This window comes from Tachyglossus aculeatus, chromosome X1 (assembly GCF_015852505.1).
Source record: "Tachyglossus aculeatus isolate mTacAcu1 chromosome X1, mTacAcu1.pri, whole genome shotgun sequence".
NCBI classification, from domain to species: Eukaryota; Metazoa; Chordata; class Mammalia; order Monotremata; family Tachyglossidae; genus Tachyglossus; species Tachyglossus aculeatus.
In genome coordinates this window covers 119118705-119141392 of record NC_052101.1, presented here as the reverse complement: position 1 = coordinate 119141392, position 22688 = coordinate 119118705, and the positions used below count along the sequence as shown (strand labels likewise).

Sequence of the window (22688 nt, the reverse complement as noted above, 5' to 3'; positions counted from 1 at the left end):
CTAAGTGCTTGGGAAAGTACAGTCAGAATGCACTTACTTGGACAGTTTGGTCCCTATGTCTAAGGCCCCTAGAAGAATTGTGCCGTGGGTTACGTTGGAAACTTTTAAATTGCCATTGGTATATTTTCTTGGTCTCTTAGCAAAGGCATTTGCTTATGGTGAGACAAACTGCTGTCAAGATGGGATGCAGATCCTAAAAAACAGCAAACATTCTGAGGATAATTACTCTGACAAACGGACTCCAGTTGGAATAGATTACATCAGAAGCAGTGTAATCATTGAGGTAAGAAGATATACATGTGTATTTAATTTGGCCCTTACCATAAGTGCCACAGATTTCTTTCAGAGCCCACTGTAATAGCTTTGGAGCAAAATCCTATTTATAGCTTTCTTAAGTTAAACTTGATGTGACAAAAACCTAAAAGAATGGAAAGGGATAGGCATTAGAAGGGACGCTGAAGAGTAGCATAACCTGTGATTTCTTCTAGTTCCAAAAAGTCAAACAATTCATAGAGTTCAGTGCTGTGGAAAGCTGTTAGACTTTCTCTAGAGCAGAGAGAATTGGCTTAGTGATAGATGAGAAACCTGATTCTTTGTTCAAATTTGTCCCATTGTAAAAATTTCTTTGCAGCAAATCAAACTATTCCTTAACATTGAAACAATAAATTAATTGGTGGTATTTATGGAGTATCAGGTGCTAGGCAGTGTACTAAGCTTGGGAGAATATAAAAATAGCACGACACATGTTCCCTGCCCCCAAGGAGTTTACAGTTTAACAGGGAAGATAGACAAAAATTGTTTCCAAATAGTGAAAACCAGAGGAAGAACGAGGATATAAGCAGGAAGTAGTACAGAAACATCAGGATAAAACACACAAATAACTGAAAATAGAGATGAATACCAAAATGAAATATTTAAACAAAAGTGTTCAAATGTACACAAATGCTGAGGTTAGGAATAAAGTACACAAGGGCTAGAAGCAGCATGGCACAGTGGATAAAGCCGGGCCCAGAAGTCAGAAGGACCTGGGTTCTAATCCCGGTTCTGCCACTTGTCTGCTGTGTGAACTTGGGCAAATCACTTCATTTCTCTGTGCCTCAGTTATCTCATCTGTAAAATGGAAATTAAAACTGTGAACCCTTGGTGGGGCAGGCCTATGTCCTACCTCATTAACTTGTATCCACCTCAGTACTTAGGATAGTGCTTGGCACATAGCGCTTAACAAATACCATTGTTATTATTATTGTTCTTATTAAGGGTGAGTGTTGGGCTGATGTGACTGGAGCATTGTGAATTAATTGGGAAAAGCTTCCTGGGAGGAGGGGAGGAATTTTAGGAGGTTTTTAAAGATGGCAAAAGCTGTGGTCTGGTGGATTTGAGAGGAAAGGGAGTTCCAGGCAAGAAGAAGGGTGTGAGTGAGGGGTCAGAGACGGGAGAGTGGAGAGTGAGCTTCGGAGGAGCAAAGAGGAAGGGTTGGGGAGTAGTGGAATAGTAGCAGGTGGAAAAGAGCCAGTATACAAAATAGAGACAGTTGGTGGAAAGCCTTGAGTTCCATGGCAAGCAGGTCACCCGTCCCCTTCCACATCCAGCAGAAACTGCATCAGCTCCACTGCCCTTTCTGTTTCTGATGGCGACTGGGCCTGGCCCCAGGCAGCCAGCAAAGTAAACTGTCTGGCTTTTTAAAATTATTTTATGGTATTTGTCAAGCACTTACTGTGTGCCAGGCACTATACTAAACCCTGGGGTCAGTACAAAATAAACAGGTTGGTCATAGTCCATGTCCCACATGAGGCTCACCGTCTCAATGCGTGTATACTTGCTTTGTTGTCAGTCTCCCCCCTTCTAGACTGTGAGCCCGTTGTTGGGTAGGGATTGTCTCTATTTGTTGCCAAATTGTAATTTCCAAGTGCTTAGTACAGTGCTCTGCACACAGTAAGCGCTCAATAAATACAATTGAATGAGTGAATAATAATAATAATAATGGCATTTATTAAGCGCTTACTATGTGCAAAGCACTGTTCTAAGCTCTGGGGAGGTTACAAGGTGATCAGGTTGTCCCACGGGGGGCTCACAGTTTTAATCCCCATTTTACAGATGAGGGAACTGAGGCCCAGAGAAGTGAAGTGACTTGCCCAGAGTCACACAGCTGACAAGTGGCGGAGCCGGGATTTGAACCCCTGACCTCTGACTCCAAAGCCCGGGCTCTTTCCTCTGAGCTACGCTGCTTCTCTATAGAATAGAGAAGCAGTGTGGCCTGGTGGAAAGACCATAGGACTGGGAGTCAAGAGACCTGGGTTTTCATTCCTCCCTCTAGATTGTGAGCTTGTCGTGGGCAGGGATTGTCACTGTTTAGTGTTGTACTGTTCTTTCCCAAGTGCTTAGTACAGTGCTCTGCACACAATAAGCACTTAATAAATACGATTGAATGAATGAATGAGTGAATCCTGGCTCCACTACTTGCCGATGTGATCTGAACTTTACTGTACCTCAGTTTCCTCTTCTGTAAAATGGGAATTGAATACCTGACCTTCCTCCCCCATAGACTGTGAACTCTGTGTGGGACAGAGACTGATCTAATTGAATTGTATCGACCCTGGAGCTTAGCACAGTGCTTGGCATAATAAAAATAATAATAATGATGGTATTTGTTAAGCATTTACTATGTGCTAAGCACTGTTCTAAGCACTGGGGTAGATTCAAGGTAATCCGGTTGTCCCACGTGGGGCTCACAATCTTAATCCCCATTTTACAGATGAGTTAATTGAGACCCAGAGAATTCATTCATTCATTCAATTGTATTTTTTGAGTGCTTACTGTGTGCAGAGCACTGTACAAAGCACTTGGGAAGTACAAGTCGGCAACATAAAGAGACAGTCCCTACCCAACAACAGGCTTACAGTCAAGAAGGGGGAGACAGACAACAAAACAAACCATGAAGTGAAGTGACTTGCCCAAGGTCAAGTGGCGGAGCAGGGATTAGAACCCACGACCTCTGACTCCCAAGCCCATGCTCTTTCCACTAAGCCTGGCTGTTTCTTCAGCGTAAGCTCGTTATGGACAGGGAATGTGTCCACTAGTTCCGTTGAATTGTATGCTGTCAAGCACTTCATTCATTCAATCGTATTTATTGAGCGCTTACTGTGTGCAGAGCACTGTACTAAGCGCTTGGGAAGTACAAGTTGGCAACATGTAGAGACGGTCCCTACCCAACAGTGGGCTCACAGTCTAGAAGGGGGAGAATGAGCACTTAGTACAGTGCTCATTAAATACGTTGATCGAATGATTAACAAATATTACTGTTTTCAGCCAAGGGTCCCTTACTCCTCAGCAGTGCCAGGAGCCAGAGACAGAGCAGTGAAGGAGAAAAGTTGCCAGTGAATCTTGTCCACTTCTTTTCCTTCTAATCAGTATAGGAGCTCCTCCTTTTTTTTCTTAAACGATACTTGCATGCACTGTACTAAACACTGATGTAGATAAAAGCTAATCAGGTTGGGCAGAGTCCATGTGCCACGTGGGGCTCACAGACTCAATCCTCATTTTAAAGATGAGGAACAGAGAAGTTAAGTGACTTTCCCAAGGTCACACACACCAGGCCAGTGGCAGAGCAGGGTTTAGAACCCAGGCCCTCTGACTCCCATTCATTCATTCATTCATTCATTCAATCAATCACATTTATTGAGCGCTTGCTGTGTGCAGAGCACTGTACTAAGCGCTTGGAAAGTACAGTTCAGCCCAGGCCCGTGCTCTTTCCACTACGACAAACTCCTGTTTGCTGACTGCTGCATTTATTACTTGGAGAATGTTCAAAAATATAAGACATGATTTCTTAAGGAACTTACAATCTAATGGTTATAGAATTATATGTTTTCAATAAAGCTGTTCATATTTAACTGTTTCCTGCTTTTCAGGAGCTTAAGCTGCAAGTCACTCAATGGAGAGCATTTGTTTTAGAATGAAATATTTTTGTATTAAGAAACCTCTGTTAATAGCTCACAAATCAATAGCTGACAATTTCATATCCTACATTAAACTTGTGCCTGTATAATTTTAGATAACTCTTAAAATATTGAATGAGATTAAAATGTTGGCAGGGCACTAATGTCTGAATACCCAACTTTGCCCACATGTAAACGTGGATTATTATCTTCCCCCTCACTGCTGCTGTGAGAATGAATAAAGTACCTGAGTGGAGTGTTTTGAATTCTTTAGCCAAAATAATGCTCTATATAAATCCAAGAGAAAATTTCTCTTTTAAAAATGTCAGTTTCACTAATGCAGACTTGCCTTAATACCACAGCTACAATTAGCCTTTCTTTCTTCCCTTGCAGCTGTGCTTGGGTAATGGTTGTTATCCTGTAGGGATGATTTTACAAATGTTTTCAATTAGAGCTTTGGCCCAGCTAGATTCACACATTCGTTGTGCCGAATTCCCAGTTGCCAGTGTAAAATTACTTGGAGAATTGTTGATGTACAATATCATGTCCTTCTGAGCTGAATATGTAATTGTATTAAGAATGCGTATTTCCTCAGTCCTCAGCAGCTAAAGTAAATGATTCCTTCATGTGGGCAGGAAGTAAACAGGAAGGAAAGAATCATCGAAAATCCTTTGTTGATTCCTTGAAGCTTTTTTTGTTTATACAACCTGTCCTCAGACAAAGCAGGCTAATGTACATGCAAATCTCAAGTAAGAACAAGATGGGTTTGGAGGGATGCTTAATATAGGGGCTAAAAAATATTACATTCAATCATATTTATTGAGCACTTACTGTGTGCAGAGCATGGCAAGCAGGTAATCACTTTTAATAATAGTGGCATTTGTTAGAGAAGCAACACGGCCTAGTGGAAAGAGCACAGGCCTGGAAGTCAGAGGATCTGGGTTCTAATCCCAGCTCTTCCCTGTGTCTGCTGTGTGAGACCTTGGGTAAATCATTTAATTTCTCTGTGCCTCAGTTACCTCAGCTGTAAAACAGGGATTCAATCCTACTCCCTCCAATTAGACTATGAGCCTCCTGTAGGAGAGGGACTGTATCCAACCTGATTAACTGTTTTCTACCCCCCAGTGTTTAGAACAGTGCTTGGCACATAGTAAATTCTTAACAAGTTCCATAATAATAATTATTATTGTTAAAGACTTACTAGGTGCTAGGCACCTTACTGAACATTGAGGTAGATGCAAGATAATCAGACCAGACACAATCCCTGTACCAGATGGAGCTTACAGTCTGAGAAGGGGAGAAAACTGACATTGAATCCCCATTTTAGAGATGAGGAAACTGAGGCACAGCAAAGTGAAATGACTTGCTCAAGATCATCCAGCTGGCAAGTGGCAAAGCAGGATTAGAACCCAGGTCTCCTGACTTGCAGTCCCGTGCCCTTTCCTTTAAGCCATGATGCCTCCCATTTGCCCCATAGTAAAATATTTTGTATTAGTTTTGCCAATGAGAAAACGTTTACAAATCAGTGAAAACCTACTATGTAAGATCTATTTCCCCCGAACCATTGCTGATGCCAGCTACAGTATGCCGAAAAATCCTGTGAAGCTGTTTTGTATGGTATTTGTTAAGCACTGGCACTGTGCCAGGCACTGTACTAAATGCTGGGGTAGATACAAGGTAATTGGGTTGGACACAGTCACTGTTCCAAATAGAGCACACAGTCGTAATTCCCATTTTACAGTTGAGGTAACTGAGAAGAACTGAGGTAACTCAGAGAAGTGAAGTGACTTGCCCAAGGTCACATAGCAGATGAGTGGCAGAGTGGGGATTAGAATCCTGGTCCTTCGGACTCCCAACCCCCTTCTCCTATCCACTAGGCCATGCTACTTTTCACTAGACCCCACTGCTTCTCTTACTAAAATGGTAATCCTTGCCCCAAGCAAAGTGAAAACAGTCCAGGCAGTAGTAAAAGATAGGAAACGTTTATGTTTTGAAGAATTTTAGGACAAGTCTGCTATGTTCGTGTAGGAGAAATTATGAAACGCTGCAGTAGTTGGCTGTTCTAAAGGCAGTCAGATACCCATAATAATAATCATGACATTTATTAAGCACTTTGTGCCAAGTTCAGCACTATGTGCTTGCAGGGATACAAGGTAATCAGATCAGACACAGTTCCTGTCTGACATAGGAAGGTAGGGAGAGCAGGGGTTTCTCAGTTTTTTCTCTGGTATATTCAGAAGAATACATACCACGTAGGCTGGTATTTAATGCTCTACATTCTCCCTCAGGGAAACAGATCTAGATTGAGGTGATGTGCTGATGTTCTGAGCAACTCATTAGATTTTAAGTTCCTCGAAGGTAGAACTCAGATCTTGCACTACTACTGAATGTTCCGGAGGCACCTACAATGATATTCGGCACATTGTAGGCACTAATATGTTCAGTTTATGCTGATACCTTAGTATTCTGGCCAATTCCCATACAAGGATATCGTTACGGGGTCAGTCCAGATTGATGAAATTGCTGTAAATCAGCCTTGAAAAGACTCGAGCTACTCAGGGATTTTTTTTTGATCAAGTAATGTCCTGGAGCCTGGTTGGCTCTCCTGTGGTAATTCAGAGCTATCAATCAATCAATCATATTTATTGAGTGGTCATTCATTCAGTCATATTTATTGAGCGCTTACTTTGTGCAGAGCACTGTACTAAGGGCTTGAACACTGTACTAAGCACTTGTGCAGAACACCATACTAAGTGCTAGAGAGAGCACAATACAACAGAGTTTGTAGATACGTTCCTTGCCCACAACGAGCTTACAGTCTAGAGGGGGAGACAGACATTAATAGAAATAAGTAAATTACAGACGTATGTAAGTGCTGTGGGGCTGGGATGGGGAATTACTAAAGGGAATATGACAGGGTGAGGCAGAAGGGAGTGGGAGAAGAGGAAGGAGGGCTTAGTCAAGAAAGGCCCCTTGGAGGATAGGTTCACTCTCCCCACTTTCTAAGCCTTACTGAAGGCACATCTGTCGGATATGAAGAGGGAAGACATTCCAGGCCAGAGGCAGGTTGTGGGCGAGAGGTCGGCAGTGAGATAAACAAGATTGAGGTACAGTGAGTAGGTTGGCATTAGCGGAGTGAAGTGTGCGGAGAGGTAGGAGGGAGCAAGGTGATTGAGTGCTTTAAAGCTGATGAGGAGGAGTTTCTCTTCATAGAGGTGGATGAACTAGAGTTGGACCTCAGTTTGAACTCACTCCCTTGGGCTGCCTACCTACCCTGGTATCTTGAGGTGGGAGAAGTTGGCATTGGGTGTGGTTTCTCATGTGAATTACTGCTTGCTGTGTAGCACCTGTAATTTGGTGTGATAAATATTATTATAAGAATTGTGGCCTCATATGTTTAGGGGCCATAGAGTACTTACTCTGTACGTCATAAGCTTGGAGCATTATTAACAATAGTAATAATAATTGTGGTATTTGTTGAACGCTTACTTTATGCCAAGCACCGTACTAAAGTGCTGGAGTAGATACAAGACAACCAGGTTGGACAGAGTTCACAGTCTAAATAGGAGGGAAAACAGGCATTGAACCACTTTTTTGCATATGAGGAAACTGAGGCACAGAGAAGTTAAGTGACTTGCCCAAGGTCAGCAGGCAAGGGGCAGAGCCGGGATTAGAATCCAGGGCTTCTGACCCCCAGACCCATGCTGTTTCCACTAGGCCACATTGCTTTTTAGTACCAGTTATGTGCTACCCTAAAACATATCAGCTTTTTATTTTTCTTTCCTTTTGCAGCCAGAAGGGTTATCAAGGGAATATACGTACAGTGTGTTCTTCTGTCCCAATGGTAAGTCTGGGTTTTGGGTCAAGCTATTATTCCAAAAACGTTGATGCATTTTCACAGAAATAACCTTCAGTATATATGTGTTACTTTTTCTCAGAATGCGTTTGTTAGCTCATTTCTAGAGAAGAACATTTTGTACCATGTAACTTCTGTGTATAAATTGATTTATCCTTAATACTTATGTACATTTTAACTCATTTCAGAGTTCCCGATATGTGTGCATAATTGCAGTTAAATCAGATGCATTGTACTCAGTCTGAGAGCCTTTTTAGCAACAGTTGCTGATTAGGTTAGAAAATATTATTATACTGACTATTTCTTGACCTCAAAGAAAAAATGAAAACTAACCCCTCAAACATTGGGGTAATGTGTAGGTACCAGCCATCAGGAAGAGGTGCAGGTAGAGCAAGCTCGATTCTCTCCTTCTACAGCCCAGCCTGCACCCTCCGCTCCTCTGCCTCTAACCTCCTCACTGTACCTCGTTCTCGCCTGTCCCGCCGTCGACCCCCAGCCCATGTCCTCCCCCTGGCCTGGAATGCCCTCCCTCCGCACATCTGCCAAGCTAGCTCTCTTCCTCCCTTCAAGGCCCTACTGAGAGCTCACCTCCTCCTGGAGGCCTTCCCAGATTGAGCCCCCTTTTTCCTCTCCTCCTTCCCATCCCCCCCACCCTACCTCCTTCCCCTCCCCACAGCACCTGTATACATATTTGTACAGATTTATTACTCTATTCATTTTACTTGTACATATTTACTATTCTATTTATTTTGTTAATGATGTGCATATAGCTTTAATTCTATTTGTTCTGATGATTTTGACACCTATCTACATGTTTTGTTTTGTTGTCTGTCTCCCCCTTCTAGACTGTGAGCCCATTGCTGGGTAGGGACCGTCTCTATACGTTGCCGACTTGTACTTCCCAAGTGCTTAGTACAGTGCTCCACACACAGTAAGCGCTCAATAAATACGATTGAATGAATGAATGAATAATATTTTAGAAGAGCCAAGTTAGTGACTTTGTAGCAGTAAAGACCATTTGCAGAGAGAACCCCCGTGTGTTTGTGTTTGGGATTCATTCATTCATTCATTTAATCATATTTATGGAGTGCTTACTGTGTGCAGAGCACTATACTAAGCATTTGGAAAGTACAGTTCAGCAACAGAGACAAACCGTACCCAACAGGCTCATGAATTGTTCCGTGTGAGTTAAGAGCAAGCATGCCTCGGTAATGCGGCTGTACCCGAGCTGACAGTACAGATTGTAGTCTCATAGAATTCCTTTCAATTTTTTTTCTGACTAGAGAAAATTCACATTTCTACGCCTAACAAGTACGAGTACCAGTACGTTCAGAAGCCATTACGCATGACTCACTTTGATGTAGCTGTCAAAGCCCACAATGATGCTCATTTTGCCCTATCCTCCGGCCCCCATGACATGGCAGAGATGACAGAGATTGTTATTGGTGGATATCAGAATGCCAAAACATGGATTTCCACAAGTAAAATGGGGGAGCCAGTGACCAGCGCAGACACGGTTGGAATCCTTTCTTGGGATGAATTCCGGACCTTTTGGATCAGCTGGAAAAATGGAATTATTCAGGTAGGAGTAGTGATAATATTTATTAAATGCTTTCTGTGTGCCGCGCACTGTACTAAGCACTGGGAAAGACTTCCCAGGTGGGAATTAAGCACGGTCCCTGGCCCCCAGGGGGCTCCCAATCCAAAAATAGAAAGGTGGGGAGAGGGGACTGGCAAAGGTCGCAATAATTTTTTTGGGTTTTATTTCCCTAAAGGGGACTAGTAACCACGAGAGCAAAACATTTCTTTTTGGCCATTTTTAGTCATGAATCCTTTTTAATTTATCGCTTCCCTGAAAATAGCTCCTTACTGCTTCCCAGAGACCCATGCTGGGCTAGGTTGAATCTGCAAGAATTCTACAAATGATCCAAATAAGTCGCTAAGAAACATCTTCCTAATTTGCACTGTAATCTAGTGAGAGTTAGCTCATGGGATGAAGTTTTCCAAAGTATTTATTTCTGAAGAGTGTAATTGTTTGTCTGTCAGGAAAAGGCTTTCAATGCAGCCCGGAGACGGAAAAGCCGAGCCAAGTATTGGTTGCGTTTCCTGACTGGAGTTAGTAGCCTCTTTGTTTCTTTCCAGGTTGGTCATGGGATTCAGCCCTCCAATGAGTCTCTCATAGTGGAATGGAGCATCCCCAAGCAGCCAGAAGTGAAGTACATTGGATTCTCAACAGGATGGGGCTCCATGGGAGAGTATAAAATCTGGAGGAAAGAGGAGACGGACGAAAACCACAATGAGGCATTTACCCTTGGGGTTCCTCTTAATGTGATTCCGGGGTCAGAAAGAGCAACGGCTTCAATAATAGGTATTCAAAACTGCTTAAGAAACACCACAGTCACACAACGCTTCCTTGGGTCCAAACAAGGTGTCCCTCAGCGGGTAGAAATCCCAAGTTAGCCCTTCCTTCTTTCAGTTGGACGAATGTGCTCTATTTGCCTGTTTTCGGTTGATTGCCGCTCTGTGGGCCTGTAGGCCAGGACTTCATTGCCCACCCCTGTCTGAAAAGGTCTGGGACTCTCATAACAAACTGGAAGCACATTTTGTCCCTGAAACTTGACTGCAGTTAGGTTAAAGGTATTTTGAAAGAATCACTGAGTTAGTCCTTCATTTGAAGAAAGCAAAAGCCTCAGTTCTGGTGCTTTCTTCAGTGCAGACACTTTGGGTGGAAATCAAGAAATGACAGACACTGAAAATGCCTCACTGAAGACAGTAAAGTCCTGACCTTTTAAGTTTGGGGTTTTTTTTTTTTAAAGGAAAAGAAGGCACACAACATTTTTTCAAACCGATTTCAGGATTTCTCAGTTGTGTTTTATCCTAATTGCTTTAGGAGCCTTTCCAAACATAACTTCCTTATGTTCCACCAATTTCATGAAGTCAAACTCAAGGGCGAGCTAGTGCCCTGAGACTGAGGGGCAAGGAACAAGTATTTAATAATAATTATTGTAACATTTGTTAAGCGTTCATTATGTTGCCAAGCCTTGTACTAAGCGCTGGGGTAGGTACAAGCTAGTCAGGTTGGATACAGTCCATATCCCACATGGGGCTTACAATCTTAATCCCCATTTTACAGATGAGGTAACTGAGGCTCAGAGAAGTGAAATGATTTGCCCAAGCTCACACAACAGACAAGTGGCAGAGCTGGGATTAGAACCCAGGTCCTCTGACTCCTAGGCCCGTTCTCTTTCCACTAGGCCATGCTGCTGCTTAGCCTTTATCTGTCGTGTTTCCATTAGGAGATGTCATGGGGCCAACACTGAACCATCTAGACAACCTTCTGCGACTACCATTTGGATGCGGAGAACAAAACATGATCCATTTTGCTCCCAATGTTTTTGTTCTAAAATATCTTCAGAAAACTAGACAACTCAGTCCTGAGGTGGAGAATGAAGCTACAGATTATTTGGTGCAAGGTATTCTGGGTGTTCAACATCCCTTGGTGCTTTCACAAACTGTTCTCTCATGTTGGCTGACTTCCAACGTGCAATAGGCCCTGGAAATCAGAGAAAGTAAACTCAGCTTATTCAGAAAGTGTATGGCCATCAGGGGAATAAATTGGAATAGTTTTGGCATTTGGTTTTAAAACCAATAGATGTTTTCTCCTTTGGCACAGACTAAGAGGCAGAGAAATGTCTTAAAACAGAAGATAATAATAACAATAATAATGATGGTATTTAAGTTTTTACTGTGTGCCAAGCACTGTTCTAAGCACTGGGGTAGATACAAGGAAATCAAGTTGCCCATAGTGGGGCTCACAGTCTTAACCCCCATTTTACAGACGAGGTAACTGAGGCACAAAGAAGTTAAGTGACTTGCCCAGAGTCACATAGCAGACAAGTGGCAGAGCTGGGATTAGAATCCACGACCTCTGACTTCCAAGCCCGGGCTTTATCCACTAAGCCACGCTGCTTCTGGGGGGACTACTTGGGTCACTCAAAGGGGAGAGGGTAACCAAATTACTGGTAGTAGTACCTGCTGCCTCTTCCTGAGCTGTTCCCAAGTGGCATTTTCTTTAGCACTGCCACTGAATGCACGTTTTTTTGATTAATATAATTCTCTTTATATTGGCTGAATTCTCACTCCACTGAGCAAGTTCTCTGGATTGGTTTTTATGCACAGAGCCAAATACAATGTGAGAGAGTTGAGATTGGTAAATGCAAGGTGATTTAAAAAGGGTTCCATGAAGGAAATGAGCCTTCACTCATTCATTCATTGTCATATTTATTGAGCACTTACTGTGTGCAGAGCACTGTACTAAGCACTTGGGAGAGTGCAATACAACAATAAACAGTAACACTCCCTGCCCACAGCAGGCTTATTGTCTAGAGAGTTTATGTCTTTATGGACAGTAATCCTGCTATTTGGTGAATTCCTTCGAGATTATTGGATAACGCCCCAGCCTCCCGTTACTGTGGAAACACCAGAAAATATCACTGAGGTAGCAGGTTCAACAGCCTTAGAGTCACTTAAATGGGCATTGTGCCTAAAAAATCCTGCTGCCGCCATTGCCTCCTCCAAAACACACACAGATCAGAGAGTTGCATCTCAATGTACTTCACTGATAAAATTGAAACTATCAGGCATGATCTCCCTAAAATTTCCCCAATCTTCTCCAGTCCCTCCCTCCTCCTGCCCCTTCTTTGACTTTCCCATCTTTCCCAGCTGTATGTCAAGGGGAGATCTCCACCTCCTCTCAAAAACTCCTCCCTTCACCTGTGCCTCTGACCTCATCCCTTCGTGCCTTATTAGAACACTTGCCCACCCCCCACCCCGACCACCATCTTCAATGGTTCACTTTCCAGTGGCTTCTTCCATTACTTCACGCCGCTGCTTGGATTGTTTTTGTCCAGAAACGCTCTGGGCATGTTACTGCCCTCCTCAAAAATCTCCAGTGGCTACCAATCAATCTGCGCATCAGGCAGAAACTCCTCACCCTCGGCTTCAAGGCTGTCCATCACCTCGCCCCCTCCTACCTCACCTCCCTTCTCTCCTTCTACAGCCCAGCCCGCACCCTCCGCTCCTCTGCCGCTAATCTCCTCACCGTGCCTTGTTCTCGCCTGTCCCACCGTCGACCCCTGGCCCACGTCATCCCCCCTGGCCTGGAATGCCCTCCCTCTGCCCATCCGCCAAGCTAGCTCTCTTCCTCCCTTCAAGGCCGTACTGAGAGCTCACCTCCTCCAGGAGGCCTTTCCAGACTGAGCCCCCTCCTTCCTCTCCACTTCGTCCCCCTCTCCATCCCCCTGTCTTACCTCCTTCCCTTCCCCACAGCACCTGTATATATGTATATATGTTTGTACATATTTATTACTCTATTTATTTATTTTACTTGTACATATCTATTCTATTTATTTTATTTTGTTAATATGTTTGGTTTTGTTCTCTGTCTCACCCTTCTAGACTGTGAGCCCACTGTTGGGTAGGGACTGTCTCTATATGTTGCCAATTTGTACTTCCCAAGCGCTTAGTACAGTGCTCTGCACACAGTAAGTGCTCAATAAATATGATTGATTGATTGATTGATTCTTCCACACTGTTTCAAACAGGCTCATGTATCCCTTCTCCCAAGTGCCGTTCCCCCTTGGACCCCACGGTTCCCTCCAGTTATCGTCCCATCCCCTTCCTACCATTCATCTTCAGGATCCTTGAGTGAGTTCTGTGCACCCACTGTCTCCTCTTCCTCTCCTCCAGCTCTCTCCTCTGATCCCCTCCTATCTGATTTCTGCCCCCTTCACTCCATGGAAACTGCCCTCTCTTAGGTCACCAACAACTTTCTTCTTGCCAAACCCAGCGGCCTCTACTCCATGCTAATCCTCCTCGACCTCTCAGCTGCCTTTCAACACTTTGGACCACCCCTTTCTCCTTGAAACATTATCCAACCTTGGCTTTACTGACACTGCCCTTTCCTCATTCTCCTCATATCTCTCTGACCACTCCTTCTTTGTCTCTTTCACAGGTTCCTCCTCTGCCTCTAAAAGTGGGAGCCCCTCAAGGTTCAGTTCTGGGTCCGCTTCTATTCTCCATCTACACCAATTGCCTTGAGGAACCCATCCACTCCCATGTCCTCAACTACCATCTCTGTGTCAATGATTCCAAAATCTATTTCTCCAGCTCTGGCCCCTCTCCTTCTCTGCAGTCTCGCATTCCCTCCTTCTTTCAGGATATCTTTACTTGTAATGTCCCACCGACACCTCAAACTTGACAGTACTCCTCATCTTCCCACCCAAACCCTGTCTTTATCACCACTGTAAACACCACCACCATCCTCCTTGTCTCACAAGTCCATAACCTTGGCTTTACCTTTGACTCACCTCTTTCATTCAACCCACCTATTCAGTCTGTCACCAAATCCTGTCCCCTGTCTCTCCCCACTTCAATCCATGTTTCACACTGCTGCCCAGATCATTTTTCTCAAAAACCATTCAGTCCATGTCTCCCCACTCTTCAAGAACCTCCAGTGGTTGCCCATGCCCCTCCACATCAAACAGAAACTCCTCACCATTGGCTTTAAAGCACTCAAACAGCTTGCCCCCTCTTACTTTACCTGGCCAATTTCCCAGTCTGCACACTTCACTCTTCTAACACCAACTTATTCATTGCACCTCGATCTCCTCTATCTCGCCGCCGAACCCTTGCTAGCTTCATCCCCCTTCATATCTGACAGACCCTCACTCTCCCCTCCCTTCAAAGCCTTATTAAAATCACATCTCCTCCAAGGGGCTTTTTCCCAATTAAGCCCCCCCTTTTACTCCCTCTCCCTTCTGTATCATCTATGCACATGGATCTGTACTCTTTAAGAACTCGATATTCACCCCAGTCTCAGCCCCACAGCACTTATGTACACATCCATAATTTATTTATTTATTGTAATGTCTGTCTCCCCCTGTGGACCATAAGTTCATTGTGGGCAGGGACACATGCCTACCAACTCTGTTGTATTGTACCCTTCCAAGTGCATAGTACTGTGCTCTGCACAAAGTAAGCACTCAGTAAATACCATTGATTGAACAGGTGGATTGTCTGTGGGAATCAGTGAGAGGATGTGGCTCTTGAGCAACCTGTAAAACCATCCTTTCAGCTGGTGCAGTATGATTAAAGAAGGGCATCCGGGGACCAATATTTTCTTGGCCCTTCGTACCATAGCAAAGGCGCAGATTTCCCGCATAACCTTAAAAAGAGATTGAGAGGGAAGAGTTCTGTAACCCCACTCGTCATCTAGGGCAATATGGTATTCACACACAAATTGAGAGAGACCACAGCAACCAGGAATTGCTGTAAAGTTAGAAGAATGCCAAAATATATTTGTCTTTTGATTAAACTTTTAATTTCACTGCCCGAAGCTTTCTTGCTTGCCTAGGGGGTTTATCGTTAAGGTGGAAAATAGTATTCCAGAGCAGTCTGTAGTACTTTCTTATTTATTCAGAGTGATGGTTCCATCATTCTCTTATCCACACATTAATGCACATTACTTTTATCACTTTGCTTGGAGCTAAGTATCCTCTCACTGATAGAAGTCCTCTATTTTTCAGTTCAGCTTTTTTTTTAAGTTTTTCAGCAGCCTCTCCTCCCACAGGGAGCCATAAACTCCTCATTACAAACTTAGCAGTATAAAAAAAACCTTGGTCTCTATCATGTAACCTTAATAGGACTTGGGATTTTTAAGTTTAAAATATAGGTCCCTTGAGGGCAGGTACCTTATCTTCTCTATATTCTGATTAACTGAAAAGCATTCAGCACATTGTAGGCCCTCAACAAATACTTACAGGTGATGATAAATGAGTTGTCGGAGAAAAGAGCGAAGACATAGGAGAGGAAAAGCTTAAGAACCAATGGAGTGCTGAGATTGCCAGAGAAATTAGAATGACTAACTACAGCAGAGACTGCCCAGAAGCCAAGAAAAATGAGGAAGGCATGTTATTGGCAGGAGAAAGCTTGTTATTTGCATGAAGGGGAGAGGTTTAATAGCAGTCTGATACCCACTGTAAAATCTTCCTTGGACATTGTAGAGATACCAGGACCATAGGAGTCATCGGTGGCAGGAGAGATTAAAAATGGAATGAGGCAGGTATGTAGAGGACATGGATGTCTGAAGGAGTTGTGAGATATTGCTAAGGGAGGAGAGTGAAGTGATTGGAGAGTTTTGGGTGCTTTTTTCGCAGATGCCAGGGAAGTCGCTCAGGACCTGGAAATGAAAAAGTAAATCCATTCTCATAAAAATGTCATGCACAGTGAAATAAAAAATGGCCTTGTGGGCAGGAGGATTAACCAGGCGCCTGATGTCTCTCAGACCCATTCCATTCTGCTTGTGTTTGATGGATGTCTCCTCCATTTTAAATTTGTTCTCAAGGGGTTTGTGGCCCCTGGACATTTTAAAATCCCATTATCAAGCAGTAAATGCATTTCACCTATTACTAAGATCCAACCTAACCTATTGAGTAAAGCCAAATGGATGGTAGTTTGGTGTTCTGGGATCATCTATTTTGATTAGGCCACCATTGCTTTTAATTTTTTTTATGGGGTATTTATTAAGCACCTAGTGAGTGCTAAGTTCTGTCCAAAGCGCTTGGGAGAGTACAACAAAGCAAGACTCACAATCACTATCCTCCCATGAGTTTACAATCTAATGGGGGTGGACAAAAATAGTTTACAAATAGTGGGAGCAGGAAGAATAAAAAGGATAAGCAGGAAGTCATACAAATGTCTCAGGGTGAAAATAGCTGAACAAGTAATTGAATAAGCAAATAAAATATACACACGGACGTAAGTGCCAAGTATAGGAATGAACTATATTAATGCTAAGGGAGGTGAGGGTGGACATGACTAGAATGTTGAGACACTCTGGTTTCTTCCTGATTGCCTGCCTCCTCATTATCACTAACATAAGTGCCAAGTATAGGAATGAACTATATTAATGCTAAGGGAGGTGAGGGTGGACATGACTAGAATGTTGAGACACTCTGGTTTCTTTTCCTGATTGCCTGCCTCCTCATTATCACTAGTACATTGAAGTGTCATTATATTAGAAGAGTCTAAAAATGAGGTACCATAGCAACTCTTACTTTGAGCCATTCATGAGTGTGGTTTGATCAAGCCAATCAATTTGTAGTATTTATTCAGCACCTAATGTGTGCAGACTACTGTACTAAATGCATGGGAAACTACTGTAGAGGTAGAAGACACAATTGGAAAAAAAAAATGGAACTCAAGCAGTGGTAATTATCGAATGTTTTATGGTGTACAGAGCACTGAATTTAGTGTTTGGGAGAATGCAGTAGAGTTGGTAAACACAGTTCAGCCCTCAGGGAGCTTAGAGTTGAGTGGGAGAGATAGAAACTGGTACAGTGATGAAAACTTGAACCAGGGTGGTGGCAGTAAGGGTAGAGAAGAAGGGACAGAACCAGGGTATATTAAAGGGGAAAAGCCGCTGTTACTAGATCGGAAACAAGACCGATAATACTTCTGTTAAAGGTGATCTTAAAGTAGATAAATATCTGGGCCCATAAATAACAATAATAATGATGGTATTTGTTAAGCACTTACTGTGTGCCAAGCACTGTTCTAAGTGCGGGGATAGATACAAGGTAATCAGGTTGTCCCATGTGGGGCTCACAGTCTTCATCCCCATTTTCCAGATGAGGTAACTGAGGCACAGAAATTGTGACATGCCCAAAGTCACACAGCTGACAAGTGGCGGAGCTGGGATTAGAACCCTTGACCTCTGACTCCCAAGCCCGTGTTCTTTCCACTAAACCACGCTGCTTCTCCGAGGAAGGGGCAGGAGGGTAAAATGGTATTGTGGGGGAGAAGAAGGTGGAAAAAAAGGAGAATTTGTGAATCCCGGGATCACTGATTGAGGGATTTCAGAGGGGCTGATCTACCTCTTGCTCCATCATCTCTTTACATATAATAATAATAATAACAATGATAAGAAGTAGAAAAGAAAGAAGAATTGTGGAATGAAATTTAAGCCAGGGTAGATGCAACATCATCCAATCAGACATTGTCCCTATCCCATCTAAGGCTCACAGCATAAGGGGGAAGGGGAACAGGAATTTAATCCCCATTTTACAGATGAGGAAACTGAGACACAGAGAAGTCGTGATTTTTTTTCCCAAGGTCACAAACTAAGGTTGGGCTTTCCTAGCCATACTTTGGGGCTACTTTTGGAAACTCTGGTAAGTGAGAGCAGCATTAGGTTATATGACAGATATACCCAGTTAATCCTTATAATCTCCCAAATGGAGTAAGTAACTGCAAGTATTTATGCCACAGTAATGGAAAATGTTGATTGTGGAAATTCATTCCCCAGCCAAACTGTGTGTGCTTACACATTGGGGAGGGAAATAAATATTATCTATGGAGAAAAAGATTTCACTTAATGCTAACTTTTCACAGTCATCAAATAGTACTTACTCAGGTGTCCCAGTGGACATGGTACCTTTCTCGATTAATACTCTAAAATTCTTCCGACCAAACAAATGATTCCAGTGTACATTGATCCAGGGGATCATTGTTATTTCCCCCCCGCCCAAAAAGTGGATGCTAGAAACATTTGGGGTTCTTTCTTTTAAGGGATTGCGATATATGATTTATAACTTAACTGGGGTAATAAAGAATAATAATAATAATATGTGCCAAGCACTGTTCCAAGTGCTGGGGTAGATACAAGGTAATCAGGTTGTCCCACTTGGGGCTCACAGTCTTAATTCCCATTTTACAGATGAGGTAACTGAGGCACAGAGAAGTTAAGTGACTTGCCCAAAGTCACACAACTAGCCCATCTTCTCCACCCGGGCCTTTGCTACGATTTAGGGGTGAATTAAAAAGTTGCTTTAAGTAGCAAAATTTCCATTGCTGTGTTACTTTTAAAATGACTCGCCTGAGGGTGAATGAAACGGGGAGGATGTTGAATTTGCCGCAGAAGTATAGCCAACTCTAAGATATCCAAGGTCTCTGGATTCCACTGGTAGATTATTCATTCATTCAGATCCCTTTGCTCCTTTTTCTTTGGCTTCCTGGAGGCACCTTTTGACTGTTGACCTGTCTGGAGGCATCTCCAGCAAAGGATGACTCCAATAATCTTTCATTAATGTATTTTGCTGCTATTTAGAATTTTTTATGGCACTTATTAAACGCTTACTCTGTGCTAGGCACTGTACTAACCACTGGGGTAGATACAAGTTAATCAAGTTGGACACAGTCCATGTCCCACTTGAGGCTCACAGTGTTAATCCCCATTTTCTAGATGAGGTAACTGAGGCACAGGGAAGTGAAGTGAATTGCCCAAGGTCACACAGCAGACAAGTGGTGGAGCTGGGATTAGAACCCAGGTCCTCTGACTCTCAGGCCCCTGCTCTATCTGCTGCTTCACGTGGCTTAGTGGATAGAAATTACAATCAGTCAGTACAATGGTACTAAGCTCTTGGTTGAGCTTACGCTCCAGAGGGGGAGACAGACATTAAAAGAAAGTATGGATATGTACATAAGTGCTGTGGGGCTGAGGGTGGGGTGAATAAAGTGGGCAGATCCAAGTGCAAGGGTGATGCAGAAGAGAGAGGAAGGAGGGGAAATGAAGGTTTCGTTGGGAAAGGCCTCTTGGAAGAGGTGTGGTTTTGATAAGGCTTTGAAAGTGGAGAGAGTGATGGTCGGTCGGATATGAAGGGTGAGGGAATTCCAGGTCAGGGTAGAGGGTTCTCTTTACTAGGATTGGTTTAGAGGTTGAAATTAATGGCTAAAATGAGGTCGATGGATTGTTTGTAAATTGTAGTTGCCCACGCTCTCCTTCATTACTACAAATCATTGAGAGTTAGTTGTACCAAATGATTTTTCTTTTTGTAATTTTCAGGCTATCAGCGCCAGCTGACCTACAGAAGACAGGATGGTTCCTACAGTGCTTTTGGGGAGAGGGACTCCTCAGGAAGTATGTGGTAAGTTGCTTATTGTGAAATGTGTTGCTTACACTTCTAGAAAAATAGCAGGGAAATATATAGTAATAAAATAAGCACATTAATCACCCAGTAGCAGACAGGGAGTTTGGCTGACCTGAGCGGGAAATCCTCCGTCTTCACTGCATCTTTATCTATCATCATTATCATCATCATCAATGGTATTTATTGAGAGTTTACTATGTGCAGAGCACTGTACTAAACGTTTGAGAGAGTACAGTACCTGCCCACAATGAGCTTACAGTCCAATCCCACAAGTGTTTGCATTAACTTTGGTACTAGAACTCTCCGAATATACAGAGACCTAAAGTGGCATTATAGAGACTGGCACATGTACGGCTCTTCTGTTTTTGAGAGCAGTAATTAAGCGAATTTCAGTTTTCTCTACATTTATTGTATTGTTTGAGCATGACCAGCACAACATAGTGAGCTCCCCCTGCTGGTGACCCAGCAACTTACCCAACAAACAACCCAGAGCAGAGCTTAGTGGACCCCCATTTGGATAATACTTTGAGCTTTATTGAGGTGATCTCCCAGGTGAAGTGGGCACTATCAATGTTTGCCTTTGGACTTGGATCTGTGACCTTTGGACATTTGATCTCCACCCCACCCCTGACCCCACAGAGCTTATGTGCTTACACAGCGCTTAGAACAGTGCTTTGCACATAGTAAGCGCTTAACAAATACCGTCATCATTATTATTATTATTATCTTTAAATTATACATTGTGAATTATTTATATGTATTAATGTCTGTCTCCCCCTCTAGACTGGAAGCTTGCTATGGGCAAGGAACGTGTCTGTTAATTCTATCGTATTGTACTCTCCCACGTACAGTGCTCTGCACATAGTTAGTGCTCAAAAAATGCCTTTGATTGCCATTGACCTAAGACATTTATCAAGTACCTGCCGTGGCCATCCAGGAGATATGCAAGCCTCAGAGATTTGATTGCTTTCCAGAAAGCTGGAACAATCCCTTATTCACCCCTTCCTCAGCCCCTCGGTACTTAGTGTACATATCCGTAATTTATTTCTATTAATGTCTGTATCCCCCTCTTGACTGTAAGCTCATTGTGAGTAGGGAATGTGTCTTCCAACTCTTGTTATACTGTACTCTCCCAAGCACTTAATGCAGTGCTCTACACACAGGAAGCTCTCAATAAATAGGATTGATTGATTGAAAATCATAAAATAATTCTTAAGCAATAGCTAGTTCAGGGGTAGAGCATGAGATGCCAATCTCAGGCTCCTGAGTTTGAGTCCCACTGTACTCATTCAGTCGTGTTTATTGAGTGCTTACTGTGTGCAGAGTACTGTACTAAGCACTGGGAAAGTACAATTCAACAACAGAGACAATCCCTGCCCACAACGGGCTCACAGTCTAGAAGGGGGGAGACAGACATCAAAACAAGGAAAAAGGCATCAAAAGCATCAATATAAATAGAATTATAGATATATGCATATCATGAATATAAATAAATAGAATTATAGGTGCTTAACTTTCTCTTCCATAAGGAAGAGGCTTCTCATATCAAGTGGAGGTTATATTCACCCTACCCTCTGCCCCACAGAATTTATGTACATATCTGTAATGTGTTTTAGTGTCTATCTCCCCTTCTATACCATAAGCTCCTTGTGCCAGGGGTCATATCTAACTCTGTTGTATTGAACTCTCCCAGATGCATAGTACAGTGCTCTGCATACAGTAGGTGCTCAATAAATACCACTGGGTGATTGGTTACCATCACCATGTTCCTCCCAGCATCCTGCTGCCACTGTTGGAGACAGAGTATTGGGCCAGGTCATTGGTCTGACCCAATGTCGTTGTTCGGGGTCTTAAATTCTTATGTCGGACACGTGCCGTGCACGGTAAGGCACTCTAAGGTCAAAGTTCACTGAGCTCCCATTTGGAATGTACTCCATGATTTTTAAATCTTGTTATGGTGGAGGCATTCCTTTCTGTCCCTGTGAGAGGGAAGACTGGGAAAATGCAGGATGTTTGGGCAGTTGTGCGGAAAGGAAACCACCTTCCTGGAGAGGTATGGGCCATTTCATTCTGCTACCAAAGGGTTGCCATTGGCAAGTTCACAGATTGCCGTGGATTAGTTCTCTGGGATCTATGATGTGAAGGGCTTTGAGGGTGGTGTGTTGGAAACCACCCTACCACAAACGTTTTAAGATCTTTGAGACGAATAATTCACTTGGCTGATCAAAGCCAACTGCATATTTGGAGTAAGTATATGAACCCCATAGGGCCAAATACTCCACTATTAATGGAGTATTTGGCCCTAAGGGGTTCATATACTTGGAACAGGATCTGTGCAATGTAAGATTGTACACCTTCAAATTTGGTGGAAAACCACTGCAAATGTGGGGTTTGTGCCTTGTTTTCATAGGCTTCACTTGGCCATATTTTCTTTGAATCAGAGGCCTCATTTCATCGGGAACTCACATTTATGACATTACTACATCCCCTTTTTCACATAGTAAAGTTTCCTTTTATCAGAGATCTGGCGTCGCTCAATCCCTAGATATGAAATATTGTGATATACAATTACTTAACACTTTAGAAATTCCTTGCCAGGCAGGGCGCCTCCTACCCTCCCATCCCCAGGGGAGGCATAAACCCGATGATTCAATTGCAGAAAACTGGCCAGAGCCCTCACTTGCTGCAAAAAGGCTCAAGATTCTGAAACCATTTATTTCTTCTGTTTGAGGCTTCAGCAGATCAGCGTGCATAAGACTATCTAGAATTCTCCATGGATTTGCATTTCTATTTGCTTGATGAATTTAGGGCTCACCAAGTTAAATAAAAAAAGAGAATTTTATCTGTGATTTCTCTGTCTTTGTGCAGAATACTCTTTCTCTCTCCCTCTCTTCCATCTTTCTTTGAAGT

At 43.1% G+C, this 22688-nt stretch overlaps 1 protein-coding gene across 1 annotated transcript in view; it reads left to right on the top strand.

Annotated features, from left to right (window-relative positions):
• CPAMD8 (C3 and PZP like alpha-2-macroglobulin domain containing 8) overlaps positions 1 to 22688 on the top strand; it is a 120850-nt gene that overhangs the window by 48086 nt on the left and 50076 nt on the right. Inside the window, exons 24-29 of the mRNA XM_038771803.1 lie at positions 141 to 283; positions 7728 to 7779; positions 9075 to 9373; positions 9934 to 10159; positions 11088 to 11264; positions 19694 to 19775. Coding sequence (XP_038627731.1) covers positions 141 to 283; positions 7728 to 7779; positions 9075 to 9373; positions 9934 to 10159; positions 11088 to 11264; positions 19694 to 19775 — 979 coding nt within the window. The remainder of the gene's footprint in view (positions 1 to 140; positions 284 to 7727; positions 7780 to 9074; positions 9374 to 9933; positions 10160 to 11087; positions 11265 to 19693; positions 19776 to 22688) is intronic.